Source organism: Tachyglossus aculeatus, chromosome X1, assembly GCF_015852505.1.
Source record: "Tachyglossus aculeatus isolate mTacAcu1 chromosome X1, mTacAcu1.pri, whole genome shotgun sequence".
Taxonomy (NCBI): Eukaryota; Metazoa; Chordata; class Mammalia; order Monotremata; family Tachyglossidae; genus Tachyglossus; species Tachyglossus aculeatus.
Genome location: NC_052101.1, coordinates 6,470,943 through 6,495,388, shown reverse-complemented (window position 1 = coordinate 6,495,388; position 24,446 = coordinate 6,470,943). Strand labels below are relative to the sequence as shown.

Genomic DNA, 24,446 nt, shown 5'->3' with positions numbered 1-24,446 from the left:
ATTTGAGGAGAATGGATGTCAGCAGGCTAACCAAGCAGCTACTGCATGCTGAACTGAAAAGGGGTAAACAAACAGGGGGGCCACGTATCAACATGAAACCCAATCGAAAAAAAAAACCAAAACAAAAAACTGTGACACAATGATGAACTGCTGCAGGGCCTGTGAAGAGACAGAGCAGTTGTAAAAGACGTTAGATGCCAAAGTGATGGATTCCAGTTTGCGAGGATTGCTAAAGTGTAAAGTAGCACACTTAGTATAACCTCATGTGCTGGTACATCAATCAATCAATCAATCAATCGTATTTATTGAGCGCTTTCTATGTGCAGAGCACTGTACTAAGCACTTGGGAAGTACAAATTGGCAACACATAGAGACATTCCCTACCCAACAGTGGGCTCACAGTCTAAAAGGGGGAGACAGAGAACAGAACCAAACATACCAACAAAATAAAATAAATAGGATAGAAATGTACTAGTATAATAAATAAATAAATAAATAAATAGAGTAATAAATATGTACAACCATATATACATATATACAGGTGCTGTGGGGAAGGGAAGGAGGTAAGATGGGGGGATGGAGAGGGGGACGAGGGGGAGAGGATCTCTTGCATGGTACATCTTGCATTTTTAACAAAAGTGTCAATTTGCGTTAATTTTTTTTCTCCAAATTAAAATTTCTACCACAAAGATAAGAAAGGGTCATATAAGGAAACTCATTCATTCATTCAATCGTATTTATTGAGCGCTTACTGTGTGCAGAGCACTGGACGAAGCACTTGGGAAGGGCAATTCAGCAACAGAGACAATCCTTGCCCACACTGGGCTCACGCTCCAATGTGTTGATGACAAAGAAAAAGGATGTGAATGATCTAAAATGCAGGATTGCATGCATTGTTTAAACAGGCTCAATTCTGTGAACGGTTTTGCTCCTTGTACAGCGATATGTCAATTAGAAAGAAAAAAGGAACTCTCCCTATAATTTATCTAATGCATACCCAAACCTAATGGTTATTCTTTTTCAATGTGAAACAAATTGGAAACATTCAAGAGTCATGTAAATGGAACTGAATTTTCTGTTATATCTTCTCTCCTATTCATGACCTGTCAATTGCTTTTCAATGCTTTCTGTCATTTCTTTCCTAGCAAAATACCCTTATATTGATCAAATTTTCCTGAAAGTAAAAACCTTTAAAAACTGTTTTAATGAGTAAAACCAACTTTCAGCAAATGAGGTAACATAAATCAGTGACTGATCCTGAAAAGAAACAACTATGATCATTATGTAATCAGTTACATAATTTGGACTAAAAATGATAGGAGTGGCAGAAATTCACACATAATGACAACAACCAGAGTTGAGTTCAAAGCAGATGGATTCCATTGGCTGTTTTTAAGAAAAAAAAAAAGCATTTAAAAATTTTAGTGGAGGAAATAAAACTACAACTCCAAAGATCATTGGAATACATTTAGTAATAAATGAGCAAATGGAAAAATAAATTTTATTTTTTTTTCCATTTTGCCATTTAGAAAACCTATCAGGAGGAGGAAGAACCTCCAAAGTGTTGATGACAAACCAAAAAGATGTGAATGATCTAAAATGCAGGATTACATGCACTATTTAAACAGACGCTGGGGTCAATTTTGTGAACAAGTTTGGCTCGGTCGTCATCATGACGCGTGGTTTCACTTATTCAGACTTTCTTCCCATTTCATATTATAAATCAGACACTGACGATCAATAAAGCATCTCTGTGACCGACTTACTTGGGAAATTATCAGGTTATCTAGGGAAATGCTACTGCTCATTTTTTTTCTCTTTGTTAATATTTGAACGCAGGTATAGATGATATAATAGATGATATAATTTTCCATTTATAAGGAAATGGAAAATGTTTCATTTTGATCGAATTAGTGTTCCCCAAAAGTGCAAACATTCAGGCTCACAGAACACTGTGCTTTCAATTTTTTACATCTTTCCTATTCTGTTTGAGACTCCACTATGTTTAAAGGTAAACACATCATGGTGGGGTAGATTCTTTGACCCTGCTTCCTTCAACATAGCTTCATTTTATTTTAGTAAAGAAACTTTTCTTTATCCCACTGACAGGTGCATCTATTGCGAAACGCTGGCGATGAGGTTACCATCACAGTTCAGTATCTCAGGGAAGCTCCGTCGTTTCTGAAGCTCCCATTAGGTAAGAGCGAAAAGACACGGGTGAATATCCTTCTTTTCTACATTATCTAGGGCATTTATGCCACTGGCAGGAATATAAATTTTTTCCAGAGAAGGAAAAGGATAAGTTTTGATATCTAATAATAATAATGGCATTTGTTAAGCACTTACTATGTGCAAAGCACTGTTCTCAGAGCTGGGGGGGATACAAGATGATCAGGTTGTCCCACGTGGGGCTCACAGTCTTAATCCCCATTTTACAGATGAGGTAACTGAGGCCCAGAGAAGTTGTGACTTGCCCAAAGTCACACAGCTGACTAGGGGCGGAGCCGGGATTAGAATCCATGACCTCTGGCTCCCAAGGCCGTGCTCTTTCCACTGAGCCATGCTGCTTCCCTTAATCAGTAATGGGGTTTCTTTTTTAAGGTAGTCTGCATTTTAAATTACCTTTAACTGTATTTTGTTATTAAAATGTCATAAGAGGCAGGGTGTAACGGTGTCTATTCAGCAACTGCCTTAGTGATACAGGGCAGTGTACTAAGAACAGGAAAGAAAACATAAAATCATGGGTTTTTATTTTGACACTGTCCCTGATCTAGAGGGGATTACGATCTAAGAATAAGACAGGAAGGAGAAGATGGGTGATAGACATGTAAGGAAGGATGAGGCAATGAAAACAGAAAAATAATAGGAAAGACAAGAGGGATAGGGAACACTTGGGAAGAACCGTAGTAGGGTAATGGAGGAAATATGCAGCATTCTCATGCTGTCCCCACAGCCCCAATGTCATTTTTTTCCACTTTTTTCTTAATAATCATATATGGCCAACTCTTCCTATGTACCAAGCACTGACCCAAACCCTGGGGGAGATACAAGATAATCCGATCACACTTAGTCCTTGTCCCACTTGGGGCCCACAGTCCAGATGGGAAGGAGAACGGGTATTTAGTCTCCATTTTACAGATGAGGAAACTGAGGCACAGATAAGGTAAGTGCCCTGCTCTAGGTCACAGAACGCAAATAGCAGAGATGGGATTAGAGCCCAGGTCTGGTGACTGTCAGGTCTGTGCTCTTTCCACTAGGCCACATTGCTTCTGTAGTTGACAGACTATTCACTCATTCAATCGTATTCATTGAGCGCTTACTGTGTGCAGAGCACTGTACTAAGCGCTTGGGAAGTACAAGTTGGCAACATACAGAGACGGTCCCTACCCAACAACGGGCTCACAGTCTAGAAGGGCTAGAAGACTATCTATGGACTCAAGGCACAGTGTGATAGAATAATGATTACGGTATTTGTTAAGTGCTGACTATGTGCCAAGCACTGTGCTAATTGCTGAAGAGATAAGGGACCGATGGGATTTGGATAACAGTGTGGATGACACCAAAGGAAACTAGGTATTGGAGGTGCATTAGTAGTAATAATAATAATGATGGCATTTGTTAAGCACTTACTATGTGCCAAGCACTGTTCTAAGCGCTGGGATCAGGTAAGGTTGTCCCACTTGGGGCTCACAGTCTTGATCTCCATTTTACAGATGAGGTAACTGAGGCCCAGAAAAGTTAAGTGACTTGCCCAAAGTCACACAGCTGACTAGTGGCAGGGCCGAGATTAGAACCCATGATCTCTGACACCCAGAAAGTTATGGGTTCTGATCCCTGCTCTGCCACTTGTCTGCTAAGTGACCTTGGACAAGTCGCTTGACTTCTCTGAGCCTCAGTTCCTTCATCTGTCAAATGGGGATTGAGACTTGGAGCCCCACGTGGGACAGGGACTGTGTCCAACCTCATTTGTTTGTACCCACCCCAGGGCTAAGTACAGTGACTGGTATATAGTAAGCACTTTACAGATGCCATAATCAAAATCATCATCATCATTCAAATCCCAGAGATGGGAGTCACGTGGTACTTTGGACAGCAAACTTTTAGCCCCAGTCTTAGAGCCAAAGATGGGGCAGGTACAATTCATTCATTCAATCGTACTTATTGAGCACTTACCTTGTGCAGAGCACTGTACTAAATTCCATTCCTGTCCTCTAAAAGAGGACGCAATAGAAGTTGAGAGAGGTTCTTCTTCGGGTCCTTTTCTACTTCCTTTCTGCTCAAAAAATGAAGACAAGATCATTTCAGGAAATCTACCTTTCTCACATGTGTTTTAGTTTGTTTGCAAGCAGTGTGGTCTAGTGGAAAGAGCATGGGCCTGGGAGTAAGAGGACCTGGGTTTTAATCCTGCTCTGCCATTTGCTGCTGTGTGACCTCAGGCAAGTCACTTAACTTTTTATGTGCTTCACCTGTAAAACATTGATTAAATCTACTCCCTTCTTCTTTGACTGTGAGCCCCATGTGGAGCAGGGACAGTGCTTGAAACACAGTAATAATAATAATAATGATGGCATTTGTTAAGTGCTTACTATGTGCAAAGCACTGTTCTAAGCGCTGGGGGGGGATACAAGGTGATCAGGTTGTCCCACAGGGGATCACAGTCTTCATCCCCATTTTACAGATGAGGTAACTGCGGCTCAGAGAAGTTAAGTAACTTGCCCAAGGTTACACAGCAGATATGTGGTGGAGCCGGGATTAGAACCCATGACCTCTGACTCCCAAGCCTGGGCTCTTTCCACTAAGCCACGCTGCTTCTCCTAAGTGTTTAAAAAGGACTAAGTTAAGAGAAGCAGTGTGGCTCAGTGGAAAGAGCCCGGGCTTGGGAGCCAGAGGGCATGGGTTCTAGTCACGGCTCCTCCACTTGTCAGCTGTGTGACTTTGGGCAAGTCACTTAACTTCTCTGGGCCTCAGTTTCCTCATCTCTAAAATGGGGATTAAGACTGTGAGTCCCACGTGGGACAACCTGATCACCTTGTATCCTCCCCAGTGCTTAGAACAGTGATTCACACACAGTAAGCACTTAACAAATGCTATTATTATTATTATTATTATTATTATTATTATTATTATTATTATTATTATTATTATTATTATTATTATTGTCATCATATAGCTACTCAACATATTAAGCTGTACCATTTCCTGACTCAATAAACTGATGCCCTATAATAACGATGGTATTAAGCGCTTACTAAGTGCAAAGCACTATTCTAAGCGCTGATATATACACTCAAGGTGACTCATTTGGGACTTAGATTCATTCATTCATTCATTCAATCATATTTATTGAGCACTTACTGTGTGCAGAGCACTGTACTAAGCACTTGGGAAGTACAAGTTGGCAACATATAGAGTCAGTCCCTACCCAACATTGGGCTCACAGTCTAGAAAGGGGAGACAGAGATGATTTCATATGTATGTGCCATCATAGAAAAGAACACTTTAGTGCTTGCACTGTAGTTACATTTGGAAATCGTAGCCATAGAAGAACATTAACTCTCTGAAATGCTTTTCAACTATTTTTTTCAACCAAGGATTTCTGTAACTTAGGTTAGTTATTTTCAAAAGTTCTTGGTGAAGAATGACTTCTTGATTTTCAATTATGTCATCAAATGAGATCAGCGATAAATGGCCTTTTGTATCAATTAGGAAAACAAATTGAACTTTTCTTGCTCACAGTGGGTCAGAAAAAAATGTGAAGTAGGCGGAAAGAAAAAAAGAATGATACTCTAAGCTTACAAGATATATTTCAAATTTAATTTCATCCCTAACTTTCTGCTTTTCCATACGTGCAACTAAGGTAGCTAAATGATTGCTGTATTTTTCAGCAACAAAAATATAGCAGCCATTTAGATACCTTAGTATCTAAGCAACAAAAATATACCTCAATTAGCCAAATGAGGTGAAACTGGATTAATGAGAGCCTCATTTTGTCAGTCTGCCCTTAGCCCTCAACCTTTGTCAGTATCAAATAGCCAAGTCCATATTTTGTCTACTATCTTTCCCTCTTTCCCGTGGCCCTAATGAACAGTGAATTGGCTGAGTTCAGGAGGGAAAACAGCTTAGGAGCCCTAGTAGAGAGATAATTTTTTGACTAATGTTTTAAAATTAGGAAATATATCTGAGGATTGAAGTCACTTGATTGTGGTGGGTTACAATGGATAGGGTTAGAATTTGGTAAATTAGAGGTTTCTGGTGTCTGATTTCTTTTTTCCCTTGCTTTTTACACATAGCTGAGGAATTCTTGTCTGTACTTGCTTTCAGATTCTCCAGGACCCTCCAGTGATCAGAGCAGTAGAACTTCCTCTCCTCTCTTTGACAGTGGTTTGCATTTAAATGGAAACTCTACTAACACTGTAAGCATGTTCCTTCCTGTTAACCTCAGTTTAAAGAAAATATTCTGAAGAAATAATAAATTGAAATAGCTGGCAGCTTTTTCGCTATTTCGGTTTATTATTTCTTCAGAATATTTTCATTCTGGGCAATGTTTCAAGGAGCACACCTGAAGTCAACACAGTGAATTGGGCTATCTTGGTTTCGCTGAGAAACTTTGATAAAATAAATGTGAGTGGCTATACCCATCAGTGTTTGATTGTTAATCATTAAGGATTTGATATTTGACCACAGGGATTGATTCTCGTTCTGGAAACGAGGCCATGAACTTAAGTTGGTGTATAAGATAAAATTTAGGGAGGGATTGTTGCTGGAAATTCATTTCTCTATACAGAACATGTTGCACTTTGTGATTTAGAACTATTTGCTGGATGTGAGTTTGTTTATTCTGAGTTTATAGAGTAACTTCTCTGGGCCTCAGTTACCTCATCTGTAAAATGGGGATTAAGATGGTGAGCCCCACGTGGGGACGCACTGTTGGGTAGGGACTGTTTCTATATGTTGCCAACTTGTACTTCCCAAGTGCTTAGTACAGTGCCCTGCACACAGTAAGCGCTCAATAAATATGATTGATTGATTGACAACCTGATTACCTTGTATCTACCCCAGTGCTTAGAACAGTTGGCTGGCACATAGTAAGCACTTAACAAATGCCATCATTATTATATAAGGAGAAAGGGAGAGACAGAGAGAGAGAAAAGGAAGAAATGAAGGGGGAAAGAAAGATTGTGCCTTTCAAAACTTGTTTTGGGGAGAAACATCCTATATCATAATTAAATAAAGTGAAATTGACATGATAGAAAACATAGCTAAAACATTTTGACAAATAATTAGCGATTGCCTTATGTAGACAGCCCATAAGAACAAATATTTATGTTAATAATAAAAACGTGCTAAAACATTTTGACAAATAATTAGTGATTGCCTTATGTAGATGGCCAATAAAGCAAATATTTATGTTAATAATAATAATTATGGTATTTGTTAAGTGCCTACTATGTGTCACATATACTCTTCTAAGTGGTGTTTTATTGGGTTAGACACAATCCCTATCCCACATGGAACTCATAATCTAAGTAGGAGGGAGAACAAGTTTGCAGTTGAAGAAACTGAGGCACAGAGAAGTTAAGTGACTGGCTCAGGGTCACACTGCAAGCAACTGGCAGAGCTGGGATTAAAACTCAGGTCCTCTGAGTGGCAGTGCTATGCTATTTCCAGTTGGCAACACTCTTTCTCAGATATCATATATTGCATAATATGATACAAATATCAGAGAATTTGGTCTAGCAATTTATACAATTTACAGTTAATAGCTAAAGGTTTCTTAGTTAACCAGATTCTGAGATCAGGTAACCACTAGAGAAGCTGCATGCATCATCATCATCATCATCAATCGTATTTATTGAGCGCTTACTATGTGCAGAGCACTGTACTAAGCGCTTGGGAAGTACAAATTGGCAACACATAGAGACAGTCCCTACCCAACAGATGGATAGAGCACGAGCCTAGGTGTCATGAAGTCAAGGGTTCTAAACCAGGTCTGCCACTTGTCTGCTGTGTGACCTTGGGCAAGTCACTTCACTTCTCTGGGCCTCAGTTATCTCATCTTTAAAATGGGGATTAAGGGTGTGAGCCCTCTGTGGGACTAGTACTGTGTCCAACCAAACCAATTTGTAACTACCCCAGCGCTTAGACAGTGCTTGGCACATTACTAAGGGTTTATGAAATACCACAATTTTTTTTTTTTTGGTGAGACTTGCGTAGCATTTCATTTTGTATTATTATGGATGAACAAGTATATCATTGAGGCAAGTAGGAATCATAAATCTTTAATTCTAATTGAATAAAGTGGGTATCCAGTATGCTTAGTACATTATTTATTGTTTGATCCCACAACAAGGGGTCATTATTGCTGTTATTTTCCCCTTTATTCTATGTTCTCTTTCTCTTCCTCCTCTAGTATGTAATCTCTTGAAGACAGAGATCTTGTCAACCACCTCCGTATCAATCAATCATATTTATTGAGCCCTTACTGTGTTCAGAGCACTGTACTAAGTAGTTGAGAGAGCACAATCAAGCATAGTAAGCACATTCCCTGCTCACAAGAAGCTTATGGTTTAGAGGAGAGAATCCCCTCCCAAGTACTTAGTATAATTATCTGCCCACAACAAATATTCAGTATATACCACTAATTAATCTGGCTCTGTCCTCTTGGTTCAAACCTCCATCCGTCTTAAAGTAACAAAATTTCTGGTCATCTTCAATTTATCCCATTTAAAATTTCATCTAAAGTCCTTGGGTCTTACAAACTAATTTTCTTGTGCTTACTGATATGAAACAGAAAATTATTTTGTATGACAGTGAGTCATTATTTTTCCTGAACAGTTATTGCAGTACTGTCTTAAAGGTCTTGAAGGTTGGGTATTTTAAAACATAGAATTACAAATTGTTTGCTTCGCATAAAATCAGATATGCATATGAAGCTCCAGAAGAAGTAAGCAGTGTAATTGTTTGAATTATTTGTCACTTACATAAAACATTTAATTAACTTTTTTGTCATTGTCAATATTTTCCTGTCCTTTCCTGGGGTGCAATCCAGAGCTTCTTCATGTAATTAATTTAGATGTAAATATAGCATTATTTTCTGAGAACAAATCCCAACTTTTAATAATGTTTTATTTGTTTTCGTTGCAATAAAAATCAACACCTCAATCCTTATTGAGACATTTCTAGTTGTGGGATTTGCCTTTAAACAATTCTATGTGTACATTTCATGTAAAAACTGTAAGCTTTTAGTGGGCAGGGAATGTGTCTACTCACTCACTGTACTCTCTGTAAAAACTGTAAGCTTTTAGTGGGCAGGGAATGTGTCTACTAACTCTGCTTTACTGTACTCTCTGAAGTGCTTAGTACAGTGCTCTGCGACATAGTAAGTGCTCAATGCATACTGCTAATTGAGTGATTGATTATTGTAACTTTGAAATATCAGAGAGAGGTCTAGAAAGGGCATTGACTGGATTCAGAGTCTAGAGAGAAAGGTTCTAGTTACAGTTCTAACGCCTGTTATGTGACCTTGGGTAAGTCCCTTCACCTCTCTGGATCTCAGTTTTCTCACCTGTAAAATGGGGATAAAATACATCCTCTCTCTCCTTCTTCGACTGTGAGACCCACACAGCCAGAGACTTTGTCCAATCTGGTTTTCTCACATCTACCCAGGGTTTATCACATAATAAAGCCTTAATAAATAATGATAATGATAATAATAATAATGATGATGGTATTTGTTAAGTGCTTAGTACGTTTCAAGCACTGTTCTAGGCACTGGGGTAGATACAAGGTGATCAGGTTGTCCCACGTAGGGCTCAGAGTCTTAATCCCCATTTTACAGATGAGGTCACTGAGGCACAGAGAAGTTAAGTGATTTGCCCAAGGACACACAGCAGACAAGTAGCAGAGCCAGGATTAGAACCCACGCCCTCTGATTCCCAAGCCCTGGCTCTTGCCACTAGGCCATGTTGCTTCCCTATACCATAAGAATTATTATTTGTATCTACCCTACCATAAGAATTATTATTTGTGTCTACCCCAGGGCTTAGAACACTTCTCTGTACATAGTAAGTGCTTATCGAGAAGCAGTGTGGCTCAATGGAAAGAGCCCGGGCTTTGGAGTCAGAGGTCACGGGTTTGAATCCCCGCTCTGCCATCAGCTGTGTGACTTTGGGCAAGTCACTTAACTTCTCTGGGCCTCAGTTACCTCATCTGTAAAATGGGGATTAAGACTGTGAGCTCCCTGATCACCTTGTAACCTCCCCATTCCTTAGAACAGTGCTTTGAACATAATAAGTGCTTAAAAATGCTATTATTATTATTATTATTATTTATTATCAAATTCATTCATCCATTCAATCATATTTATTGAGCACTTACTGTGTGCAGAGCACTGTACTAAGCACTTGGGAAGTACAAGTTGGCAACATCTAGAGATGGTCCCTACCCAACAGCGGGCTCACAGTCTAGAAGGGGGAGACAGACAACAAAACAAAACATATTAACAAAATAAAATAAATGCATATGGCAAAGCACCCTAGCTTCCAGCTCCACAAATCAATCAATCAACAGGAACAACAAGGATGATGATGATAATAATAATAATGGTGAGAGAGTAAAAGAGAGAACAAGAACTCCTAATCCTTCGTTTTATAAGATAATGCTTCTGATGCGAGATCTACCTATAATGTGAACGGATGAAAAAAAATCAGCATATAACCAACACTCCCTATGGGCTAGAGTGGGCTGTGGAGGAGGCTGGATTGGAGCGGGTGATTCATTCAGTGGTATTTACTGAGTGCTTACTGTGTACAGAGCACTGTACTAAGCGCTTGGAAAGTCTAATTTGGCAACAGATGGAGAGAGTCCCTGCCCAACAATGGGCTCACAGTCTAGAAGGGGAAGACAGACAACAAAACAAAACAAGTAGACAGGTGTCAATACCGTCAGAATAGATAAATAGAATTATAGCTATGTACACGTCATTAATAAAATAGAGTAATAAATATGTACAAATATACAGAAGTGCTGTGGGGAGGGGAAGAGGGTAGGGCAGAAGGAGGAAGTGGGGGCGATGGGGAGGGGAGGAGGAACAGAGAAAGAAGGGGGGCTCAGTCTGGGAAGACCTCCTAGAGGAGGTGAGCTCTCAGTAATGCAACAACGTAGGACTGCTCTTACAAGTTGTAAGTTGGAAAATGGCCAAAAACTCAAGTAACTCCGAGGGAGAACTCAAGACTATTCTCGATTAATTGTGAGGCTATTATTAGGAAAAAACGAAGAACAAACTAAAATAAGATCAAGGAGGCAGCCTATTAAATAGGAACCTGTCAGCTACTTTATTTTCAAATGAAATGACTCCCTTTCGTATGGAAAATTTTTCTTTAAGATCATCCTTTGCTCACCAGGCGGACTTTTTGCCTCCAGGCACAATTAGGCCTCAGTCCCTCCCTGGAGTGAGTAACAAAGGGTTTAATTTCAAAACTGAGTGCATAGGTGATGCAGAATGGGTGGGTAAAGAGGGAAAATGAGAAATGAGGGAATTGAAGGGGAATGAGGAACTGGGAAGCAGAATGGCCTAGTGAACAGGGCAAACACCTGGGAGTCAGAGGACCTGGGTTCTAATTCCAGTTCCTCCACTTGTCTGCCGTGTGACCTTGGGCAAGCCACTTAACTTCTCTGTGCCTCAGTTACCTCATCTGTAAAATGGGGATTAAGACTGTGAGCCCCATTTGGGACAACCTGATTGCCTTGGATCTACCCCAGCACTTAAAACAGTGCAAGGCACATAATAAGCGCACATATTTATCGAGTATTTATTCAACTGTTTATCGTGATTACTATCTTGACTATGTACGAATCATGTCGACCAATTAATAATAATAATTATGGTACTTGTTAAGTGCTTACTATGTGACAAGCACTGTTCTATGTACTGCGATAGATACAAGTTGATCAGGTTGGACACGGTCTCTGTCCCACATGGGGCTCATACTCTTATCTTTTATCTGAGGCCCAGAGAAGCGAAGTGATTTGCCCAAGGTCACACAGCAGACATGTGACAGAAGTGGGATAAGAACCCAAGTCCTTTGGACTCCCAGGCCCAAATTCTACCCACTAAGCCATGCTATTGAATGTTCCCAAGCTCTTTATACATTGCTCTGCACAGACTAAGTTCTCAATAAACTGATCGATTGATTGTAATGTTTTTGGTTCTCTCCCCATTAGAGTATAGGTTCCTCTTATTAGTGATATTTGTTAAGTACTTACTACCTGAAAATCACTGTTCTAAGCACTGGGGTAGATACAAATCAATCAGTTAAGATACAGTCCCTGACCCACATGGGGTTCACTGTCTAAATAGGAGGGAGGACAGGCATTGAATCCCTATGTTACAGTCGAAGAAACTGAGGCACAAAGAAGTGAAGTGATTTGCCCAAGGTCACGCAGCAGCCAAGTGGCCTAGGCGGGATTAGAACCCGGGTCCTCTGACTCCCGAGCCCGGGTTCTTAATAATGATAATAATAATGATGGCATTTGTTAAGCGCTTACTATGTGCAAAGCACTGTTCTAAGCGCTGGGGGGGATACAAGGTGATCAGGGTGTCCCACATGGGGCTCACAGTCTTAATCCCCGTTTTACAGATGAGGGAACTGAGGCTCAGAGAAGTTAAGTGACTTGCCCAAGGTCACACAGCAGACATGTGGCGGAGCCGGGATTCGAACCCATGACCTCTGGCTCCAAAGCCTGCTGCTTCCTTGTGGGCATGAAATGGGCAACTCCTTTTTTGCTTCTGTAGTTCCAAAGTGCTTAGTACAGTGCATTGCACACAGTGGATATTCAGTGAATGCTATTATAACTACAACTCTGTGTTTCTTAGGGCCGATTTACAAAGGGAGGAGAAGAAAGAGGGTTGAAGAAGCATTTCTCCAATCCAAAAAAGAACTGAATTGAATATTAAATCTGTTAAGGAATAATAATCATAATATTGTGATATTTGTTAAGCCCTTATTGTGTGTTGAGCACTGTGCTAAATGCTGGGATAATTACTCCACTTGGACGCAGGCCCTGTTCCACATGGAACTCCCAGTTTAAGCCGAAGGGGCAAGAGGTTTTTAAATCCCTATTTTACAGGCGAGGATGATGAAGCATCAGGAAATTAAATGACTTACCCAAGGTCACACAGCCAGGAAATCACAGTCTCTCCTCTAGGCCATGCTGCTTTTTCAGGGACTCAGAAAGAATTGGACTCAATTTCCAAACTTAAATGCCATTGAGGACAAAAAACACCACGGGAAAGAGGAAAGCTAAATCCATCTTAACCATAAGATTTCCCAAGATGTTTGAAAATGACATTTCAATTCTAGGTCTAGAACATTTCGTAAATACTAACCCTGTGCGATGTGCGGACAGCTTGTGACTTCTGATTTTTGTTTGCTCTTTATAGGCTCCATCATCTCCTTCCTCGCCCATTGCTAATGAGCCAAAATATGAAAAGCATTGGCTCGATGCTCTCTCCATCCCTCTGTCCATGGCTCGAATCTCAAGGTATAAGGCCGGAACAGATAAATTGAGGTTTGTAACCCACTCAGGAAAGACTTCGGGACATGAATTGAAAACATTTCACCATAAAAATATCAATTATGATGAAGATTAACTATGGAACTATTAAAATAGTATACTAATAGGTACCACTTTCCTGAAGACACTGACGTTTTCATTTGTTTGAGGATATACTTATGTGTAATGATTTTCTTTGGGATTGATAATATTTAGAAAAGATCAATGAATGTTAGTGTGGAATAAAGTCAATTAGTTCAAAAAGAAGCAGCGTGGCTCAGTGGAAAGAGCCCGGGCTTTGGAGTCAGAGGTCAGGGGTTCAAATCCCAGCTCTGCCAATTGTCAGCTGTGTGACTTTGGGCAAGTCACTTAAGTTCTCTGTGCCTCAGTTCCCTGATCTGTAAAATGGGGATTAAGACTGTAAGCCCCACGTGGGACAACTTGATCACCTTGTATCCCCCCCAGAGCTTAGAACAGTGCTTTGCACATAGTAAGTGCTTAACAAATACTATTATTATTATTATTATTATTATTATTGTTATTATTATTATTATTATTATTATTCTCTGGGCCTCTTTTATCTCATCTGTAAAATGAGAATTAAGACTGTGAGCCCCACGTGGAATAATCTGATAACCTTGTATCTATCCCAGTGCTTAGAACAGTGTTCGGTACATGGGAAGCGCTTAAAAAAATACTATCATTATTATTAACCCCACACCCAGATAAATCTCACCACTAAGTATCATCATCTTCAAACCCTCAAAACTGCTACCTATAAATATATTTTTTCAAATAGTATTTGGAGTATTTGGTCATGGCCATTGAATGGTTTTTAATAATTATGAATACATTTGTCATTTGCATATTCCGCAGCATGGCTTAACGGAAAGAGCCGGGGCTTTGAAGTCAGAGGTCTTGGGTCGAATCCTCACTCTGCTACTTGTCAGCTGGGTTACTTTGGGCAAGTCACTTCTCTGTGCCTCAGTTACCTCATCTGTAAAATGGGGTCTAAGACTGTGATCCCCCCATGGGACAACCTGATAACCTTGTTACCCCAGCTCTTAGAACAGTGCTTTGCACATAGTAAGCACTTAACAAATACCATCATTATTATTATTATTGCACATTTCGCCTGCAATTTTGGGTGATCACCATCTGTAATCAGTACCTGAGATATTTCCCCTTGACTGGAGTAATTGGGCTCAGCAAAAGCATAGGGAGGACTGGAGTTTAAATATTCCACATTACAGTAATGAATATGAACATTAAGGTCCATAAGAGGTAAATTGAGCATTCCCAAGAACAAGAATAATCTGAAACAAATCCTCTCTGCAATTCCCCAAGCACACTGGCTTGTTAGGCTGTTAAAGTTGGAGGAAAAAAGCCTGCTATGTCTGATTTTAATTTAAATTTTTTTTGCTAAAGTGGGCATTAGATTCACTCATTTTTTGAGCCAGGGGCTAAAAGTCCTAGAAATAAAGCAGCATGGAGAAGCAGCATGGCATAGTGGATAGACCACGAGCCTAGGAGTCAGAAGGTCATGGGTTCTAATTCCGGCTCCGCCAGTAGTCTGCTTTGTGGCTTTGGGCAAGTCACTTCACTTCTCTGGGCCTCAAGTACCCCAACTGTAAAATGGGGATTGAGACTGTGAGCCCCTTGTGGGACAGAGATCTAGATCAACTCAATTTGCTTGAATCCATCCCAGCAGTTAGTACAGACTCTGGCACGTAGTAAGCACTTAATAAATATCACAATTTTTATTAAAAGCAAAAAAAGTCCTTCCCCAATCTGTCACAAGCAGGGATGTGTGGATCACAGTTGAGGGTGGCCTGTCCAATTCATTCTCCTTTGCCATGGATTAAAGCAGGGATAATAATTGTGGTATTTGTTAAGTGCTTACTATATGCCAGGCACTGTATTAAGCGCTGAGAGGGACACAAGCAAATCGGGTTGGACACAGTCCTTGTTCCAGATGGGGCTCACAGTCTTATTCCCCATTTTACAGATGAGGTATCTGAGGCCCAGAGCAGTGAAGTGACTTTCCCAAGGCCACACAGCAGAGTGACAGAACCAGGATTAGAACCCGTGACCTTCTGATTCCCAGGCCCTTACTCTTTCCACTACGGATGTGTAGTGGTCACGGCTGGGACAGCTCAATTTATCCTACACAACTATCCTGGAGGTGACAACAAGAGGCCTGGATGATAATTATTAATAATTATGGTATTTGTTAAGCCCTTACTATGGGCCAAACACTGTTCTAAGCACTAGGATAGATGCAAGGTAATCAGGTTGTCCCATGTGGGGCTCACGGCCTTAATCCCCATTTTCCAGATGAGGTAATTGAGGCACCGAGAAGTGAAGTGGATTGCCCAAGTTCACAAAGCAGAGAAGTGGCAGAGGCAGGATTAGAACCCATGTCCTCTGACTCCCAAGCCCGGGCTCTTTCCACTAAGTCACGCTGCTTCTCTTAAAAGAGGATATAAGTATTAGAATATGCTTCTGCCCCTCTGGGAACTTTTCCAACTCAGCAGACTTTGAGCATCATCTGAAACTCTTGACACGGTCGATGAAGAATTGCTCTCTGTCGATGACTGCATCCGAGAGACATGTATGCAAGAATCAATCAATCAATCGTATTTATTGAGCGCTTACTGTGTGCAGAGCACTGTACTAAGTGCTTGGGAAGTACAAGTCGGCAACATATAGAGACAGTCCCTACCCAACAGTGGGCTCACAGTCTAAAAGGGGGAGACGGAGAACAAAACCAAACATACTAACAAAATAAATAGGATATGTACAAGTAAAATAAATAAATAGAGTAATAAATATGTACAAACATATATACAGGTGCTGTGGGGAAGGGAAGGAGGTAAGATTGGGGGATAGAGAGAGGGATGAGGGGGAGAGGAAGGAAGGGGCTCAGTCTGGGAAGGCCTCCTGGAGGAGGTGAGCTCTCAGTAGGGCCTTGAAGAGAGTTCAGTCTACTGAACATTGGTCGGGAGATCAGAGGCATTTCTTGAACACACACTTCGAGACTGGGCTGATTCCAAGGTACAAACCAGCTCAAAAAGAGGGCAACCATACATCTCTAAGTGGCAAAGCCTTCTTAAATATTATAATAAAACATCCACTGCTTCCTTGCATGGAATCAGAACCTTTTCTAAAGACTGGGAGATACATCATTCATTAGCACGCTTTGAAGACTGAATATAAATCAAAAGTAAGAACACTGACTTGTAAAGGAGACTGATTTATTGCTAGTGAGGTCGTTTCGTATTTTAATATTTAGGGCAAATTTCATTTTATACGATTCAATTATTTTGGGTCATTCTGTTCTGAATTTTCATTAGCAAACATTCGCTTAAATTTTGTTGACACCAGGTGATACAACTTTTGGGGGAATATTGACGATGTTTGAACAATCTCATAGAGGGATTGCTTTCCCTTTAGGATCAGTATCTCTTCCTATCAATCAATCAATCATATTTATTGAGTGATTACTGTGTGCAGAGCACTGTACTAAGCGCTTGGGAAGTACAAGTTGGCAACATATAGAGCCAGTCCCTACCCAACAATGGGCTCACAGTCTAGAAGGGGGAGAGAGAGAAACAAAACCAAACATATTAACACAATGAAATAAATACAATAGATATGTACAAGTAAAATAAATAAATAAATAAATAGAGTAATAAATATGTACAAACATATATACATATATACTCTCTATCATTCCCCTGTCCTCTTCTGGAAATGAATGGGAGCTTCCAACCAGCTGTGGTGGCGTTGATGCCAGGGAGAAGATTATAAGATAGAGAATTTGGGTCTTGAGAGAGCAAAACATCATGGTTCAGTGGTTAGATCCTGGGCCTGAGAGTCAGAAGGACCTAAATTCTAATCCCACCTCTGCCACAAGCCTGCTGTGTGACCGTGGGCGAGCCCTTCACGTCTCTGAGCCTCAGTTACTTCATCTGTGAAATGGGGATTAGGACTGTGAGCCCCACGTGGGTCAGGGACCGTGTCCAACCTGAATAACCTGTATCTATCCCAGTGCTTTAAACAATGCTTGGCACATAGTAAGCACTTAACAAGTACGATTATCATTATTATCATTAGTTAGAAAGGACCATAAGCCTGTCTTGAGCCAAACCATATTCTTCAGGCAGGCCTTCTCTCTCGTTATTTTCTCTATTTCTATATTCTTCATGCATTTCTTTTAATAATAATAAATAATGAAATAGAAGCATTAGGCAGAGTATTTATTAAGTGCTGCATACTGCTTGCAGATCCCTGTGATAAAAGCTAAGACAGAAAACACAAGTGGGAATGAGACATCATCATTTTTATTTAAGTACCTCACACTACCTGATCTCCAAGCCGTCAGGTTGAGACCTAGGATTTTATGGAAAGACTGTTCCTTACTCAATAATGCATAAGGCCACAGCAGTCATGCCTTGCTGAAGAAGCTGTACAAGAGATTTGTCCTACTATTTGTCCTATTTGGATTTGTCCTACAAAATCAGTGCGCTTAGTGGAAAGAGCTCGGGCTTGGGAGTCAGAGTTCGTGGGTTCTAATCCCGGCTCCGCCACTTATCAGCTATGTGATTTTGGGCAAGTCACTTAACTTCTCTGGGCCTCAGTTACCTCATCTATAAAATGGGGATCAAGACCGTGAGCCCCTTGTGGAACAACCTGATTACCTTGGATCTACCCCAGCACTTAGAACAGTGCTTGGCACTTAGTGAGTGCCAAGTAGCAATACCGTCGTTATTATTTTTATTACTACCAGAACAAATCCCAAGAATTTTACATCTGAAGTGCATGTGGCATGGCTGTCACTGTTGGTCTATCATGGTATGTACATTTTTCCTCATCTAAAGATTAGGAATTCACTACCTTTTCTCCCTTCTCGTTGGACTGTGAGCCCCACGTGGGAGGAGGATTGGGTCTGAAATGATTAACTTGTATCTACCACAGCGCTTAGAACAGTGCTTGACACATGGTAAGCACTTAATGATGTCTGTGAAGGTTGTAATAATAATTATAATAAACTGACTCAGAGCACTGTCAGCCAGTGAGAGCACACGGGCATACATTTCCCTGTCCTTTCCTATACTCTGTTACCCAAATTCATTCATTCATTCAATTGTATTTGCTGAGTACTTACTGTGTGCAGAGCACTGTACAAAGCACTTGGAAAGTACAATTCTGCAACAGATAGAGACCGTCCCTACCCAACAAAGGGCTCACAATCTAGAAGGGAGAGACAGACAACAAAACAAAACAAGTAGACAGGCGTCAATACCATCAAAATAGATAAATAAAGAAAAGTCCAGGCCTGGACCTCAAATAATAATAGTAATAATGATAATCATGGCATTTGTTAAGCGCTTACTATGTGCGAAGCACTGTTCTAAGCTCTGGGGTAGATACAAGGTAATCAGAGAATCCCACGTAGGGCTCACAGGTTTCACCCCCATTTTACAGATGAGGGAACTGAGGCCCCTAGAAGTTACATAACTTGCCCAAAGTCATACAGTTGACAAGTTGCCAGCTATAATAATAGCTTTTGTTAAGTGCTTATTGTGTGCCAAACACTGTTCTAAGCACTGGGGATATACAAGGTAATCAGGTTGTCCCACATGAGGCTCACAGTCTTAATCCTCATTTTACAGATGAGGGAACTGAGGCCCAGAGAAGTGAAGTGACTTGCTCAAAGTCACACAGCTGACAAGCGGCACACCCGGATTAGAACCCATGACTTCTGACTCCCAAGCCTGGGCTCTTTCCACTGAGCCACGCTGCTTCTCAAAAGATTTAGGTTTAATCTTGGGTCTGCCAATCACCTGCTTTGTGCCCTTGGGCAAGTCATTTAGCTTCCCTGTACCTCAGTCAGTTGTATTTATTAAGCGCTTAAGGTTTTGCAGAACACTATACTAAATGCTTGGCAGAGTATAATATATATAATAATATATTATGTAATGTAATAATAAAATAATAATAAAATAATATAATAAAATATAAATAATATAATAAATAATAGTTATAATATAATTATATAATATAATAATATAATATATTATATGTAATGTATAATAGCAAACAGGCTTGTTTCCTTAATTTTCTTATCTGTAAAATGGGGATAACACACCTACTCTCCTTAGCCTGTGAGTCTAGTGTGTCTGATCGCGTGGCGTATGAAAAGAAAATGGGCTTGGGAGTCAGAAGGACCTGGGTTCTAGTCCCAGCTCTGCCATTTGTCTGCTGTGTGACTTTGAGCAAGTCACTTCACTTCTCTGTGCCTCAGTTACCTCATTTGTACAATGGAGATTGAGACTGTGAGCCCCATGTGGGAGAGGGACTGTGTCCAACCTGATTAACTTGTATCCACCCCAGTGCTAATCCAGTGCCTGGCACAAAGTAAGCATTTAACACATACCATTATTATTATTAGTATTACCATCTGCTAATATTGTATCTACCCCAGTGTTTAGTGTAATATTCGGCACACCATAAGGACTTGAATATCTTTAAAATATTATGAATTGACGACTTAACATGGCAGGAGCTTTGCGCACTTTGATGAAGCTTAGAGCTATGCCGTACGGGATTCCCATATAGCTAAACCCATAATGGAAAGGTCTAAGCTGAAACATCAGACAAACTCAAATCACCTGAGCTGGGCGGCGGTGGCACATGGAAGAGGCGGATGATCAAATTATCAAAAATGTTTATCAAAGAGAAAGGCAGCAACTCAAGTTTTTTTTTTACCGCATGGAAGAAGGCAATGGTAAACCACTTCCATATATTTATGAAGAAAAATCTATGAATACACATATCAGAATGACTTTATGGCAGAAGATGGGAAGTTCTGGAGAGAGTGTGGTCATTGATCACTTAGAGAAGCAGTGTGGCTCAGTGGAAAGAGCAGGGGCTTTGGAGTCAGAGGACATGGGTTTAAATACCGGCTCTGCCAATTGTCAGCTGTGTGACTTTGGGCAAGTCACTCCTCTGGGCCCCAGTTACCTCATCTGTAAAATGCAGATTAAGACTGTGAGCCCACTGTTGGGTAGGGACTGTCTCTATATGTTGCCAATTTGTACTTCCCAAGCGCTTAGTACAGTGCTCTGCACATAGTAAGCACTCAATAAATACGATTGATGATGACGTGAGCCCCCTGTGAGACAACCTTATCACCTTGTAACCTCCCCAGCACTTAGAACGGTGCTTTGCGCATAGTAAGCGCTTAATAAATGCCATTATTATTATTATGGAGTCACTATGGATCGGAAACGATTCAACAGCATTTGAAGAAGAGGAAATATTATTACTATTAATAATAATAATAATAACTAATAACAGGTGCTTTAGCCCCATTGTACAGTTGAGGAAACAGAGGCACAGACAAGTTGAGTGTCTTCCCTGGTCACCTATCAATGCTGAGACTAGAAACCAGGTCCCCTGACTCAGATTCATACTTTTTCTGCTGGGTCATAAACACTATTCAAAATACCTGCCGCATTTTGATCTTCCAGGACATTCCTTTTTCCTCCCATTAACATTTCTTTGCAAGAAGAAAAAAATACGAGCCATGAAATCGACCTGCACCACTCAAGCCGGGATATACAGTCTCGACCTCTGCCTTGAAAACGTGCGTGTCTTTTCATTTCAGATCCAACGCGTTTGAAGTCCTGGCCCTGGACGGCATTAGTACTGGGATTCTCCAGTTTTATACGACCCAGGAGAGTGCTGACTGGTTGAAGGCAGTATCAACTAACATCACCGATCTGATGCTTCAAAACGTAGGTATTCAGTTTCCCAGCCTTTGCTGGGAAATGAATGCCATTGATTGATTGATAATAATAATGATTAGTACAGTGCTCTACACATGGTAAGCGCTCAATAAATACGATTGATGATGAATAATGATGGTATTAAGTGCTTACTGTGTGCAAAGCACTGTTCTAAGCGCTGGGGAGGTTGCAAGAAGATCAGGTTGTCCCTCAGGGGCCTCACAGTTTTAATCCCCATTTTACAGATGAGGGAACTGAGGCACAGAGAAGTTAACTGACTTGCCCAAAGTAACACAGCTGACTTTGGCGCTGAGTTGGCGGAGCCGGGATTAGAACCCATCACCTCTGACTCCAAAGCCTGGGCTCTTTCCACTGAGCCACGCTGCTTCTCTGATGGGTGGTTAATTTATTTATTTTATTTATAATGGCATTTATTAAGTGCTTACTATGTGCAAAGCACTGTTCTAAGCACTAGGAGGATACAAGGTGATCAGGTGGTCCCACGTGGGGCTCACAGTCTTAATCCCCATTTTACAGATGAGGTAACTGAGGCCAGAGACGTGAAGTGACTTGCCCGAAGTCACACAGCTGATGGGCGGAGTCGGGATTTGAACCCATGACCTCTGACTCCAAAGCCCGTGCTCTTTCCACTAAGCCACACTGCTTAATTGATGGGTGGTTGCTTTTACCACTTTGTTGGGGATGGATGAGGATGCCAAAGTCCCATTAATTACAACCCCACAGTAATAACATTAATAAAACTCCAACTAATAATAATTGTGATATTTGTTCATTCATTCATTCAGTCTTATTTATTGAGCACTTACTGTGTGCAAAGCAGTGTACTAAGTGCTTGGGAGAGTACAATATAACAATAAGCAGACACATTCCCTGCCCACAATAAGCTTACAGGGTTTAATATGTGAAAAGCGTAGTACTGAACGCTGGGGTAGGTATCATATCTTCCCCATCTCCTCCTCCCCATCCCACCCCCAAGCCCTACCTTCTTCCCCTCCCCACAGCACTTGTATATATTTGTACAGATTTATTACTTCATTTATTTTACTTTTACATACTTACTATTCAATCAATCAATAAATATGATTGATTGATTGATACTATTCTATTTATTTTGTTAATGATGTGCATCTAGCTATAATTCTATTTGTTCTAACGATTTTGACACCTGTCTACATGTTTTGTTTTGTTGTCTGTCTCCGCCTTCTAGACTCTGAGCCCGCTGTTGGGTAGGGACCGTCTCTATATGTTGCTGACTATACTTCTCAAGCGCTTAGTACAGTGCTCTGCACACAGTAAGTGCTCAATAAATACGATTGAATGAATGATATAAACATTCATTCGTTCTTTCATTCGATCATATTTACTGAATGCTTACTGTGTGCAGAGCACCGTACTAAGCACTTGGGAGAGTATAAATATAACAATATCATTTATTTCATTCATTCAAATGTATTTATTGAGCGCTTACTGTGTGCAGAACGCTGTACTAAGCGCTTGGGAAGGACAAGTTGGCAACATATAGAATGAACACATCCTCTCCTCACAATGAGCTTACAGTCTAGAGGGTGAGGGGGAGCGGGTATTTCATCTCCATTTTACAGACGAGGTAACTGAGGTACAGAAAAGTTAAATGACTTACAACAGACAAGTGGAGAAGGCAGGATTAGAACGCAGGTCCTTTGACTCTCAGGCTCGAGTTCTATACGGTGGGTTAATCATCCTGCCAGTGAATTGTTGCTTCTTTCTCCCTGTTTGTGATTAAGAGAAGTTGGTCAAACTCAGGAATGGATTTCCTTTAAAGCTCATGGGTTGGAGCTAAGGATTATTTTTTCTTCTTGTTCAATTCTTATAAACCTCTCCCTCTAGACTGTAAGCTTCTTCATTTATTCATTCATTCAATCATATTTATTGAGCGCTTACTGTGTGCAGAGCACTGTACTAAGCACTTGGAAAGTACCATTGCTCAGTGGAAAGAGCCCGGGCTTTGGAGTCAGAGGTCATGGGTTCAAATCCCGGCTCCGCCACTTGTCAGATGTGTGACTATGGGCAAGTCACTTAACTTCTCTGGGCCTCCGTTCCCTTATCTGTAAAATGGGGACTGTGAGCCCCCCCGTGGGGCAATCTTGATCACCTTGTAACCTCCCCAGCGCTTAGAACAGTGCTTTGCACATAGTAAGCACTTAATAAATGCCATTATTATTATTATTATTATTATTACAACTTGGCAACATATAGAGATGGTCCCTACCCGACAACGGGCTCACAGTCTAGAAGGGGGAGACAGACAACAAAACAAAGCATGTGGACTGGTGTCAAGTTGTCAGAACAAATAGAATTAAAGCTAGATGCACATCATTAACAAAATAAATAGAATAGTAAATATGTACAAGTAAAATAAATAGAGTAGTAAATCTGTACAAACATATATACAGGTGCTGAGGGGAGGGGAAGGAGGTAGGGCGGGGGGGATGGGGAAGAGGAGAGGAAAAAAGGGGGCTCAGTCTGGGAGGGGGCTTCTTGTGGGGAGAAAACATTTCTACCAACTCTGTTACACTGCAATCTCCCCGCTGGCTAATACAGTGTTATGTGGACAGAAAGACTTAATACAATTGCTCGATGGATTTTAGTTTCAAGATAGTATTCTCACTTGATGATATTTATTGAGGAATCATTCTGTGCAGAGCACTGTCTGAATTAAGCACTTGGAAAAGTACAATGCAGGAGACACCCTCCTGCCCTTAGGGTGCTAACAGTTTATCTAGTTGTGCCTTTGTTCATCACCACATTCCCTAAAAGAGCCTCTCTGGCTCTGCTTAAGCTTAATACGGCTAAAACAGAACTTATCTTCCCACCCAAACCCTGTCTTCCCGCTCACATTCCCATCCCTGTTGACGGCACCATTCATTCATTCATGAATTCATTCATTCAATCATATTTATTGAGCACTTACTGTGTGCAGAGCACTATACTAAGCGCTTGGGAAGTACAAGTCGGCAACATATTGAGACGGTCCCTACTCAACAACGGGCTCACAATCTTACAGACAACAAAGCAGAACACGTGGATAGGTGTCAA

General features: G+C 40.7%; 1 protein-coding gene across 1 annotated transcript in view; it reads left to right on the top strand.

The window, feature by feature from the left end:
- The window catches only part of SNTG2 (syntrophin gamma 2), a 161,703-nt gene that overhangs the window by 49,645 nt on the left and 87,612 nt on the right, over nt 1-24,446 (top strand). The window contains exons 9-12 of the mRNA XM_038771653.1: nt 2,110-2,197; nt 6,322-6,413; nt 13,442-13,569; nt 21,230-21,359. Of these exons, the coding sequence (XP_038627581.1) occupies nt 2,110-2,197; nt 6,322-6,413; nt 13,442-13,569; nt 21,230-21,359 (438 nt within the window). The remainder of the gene's footprint in view (nt 1-2,109; nt 2,198-6,321; nt 6,414-13,441; nt 13,570-21,229; nt 21,360-24,446) is intronic.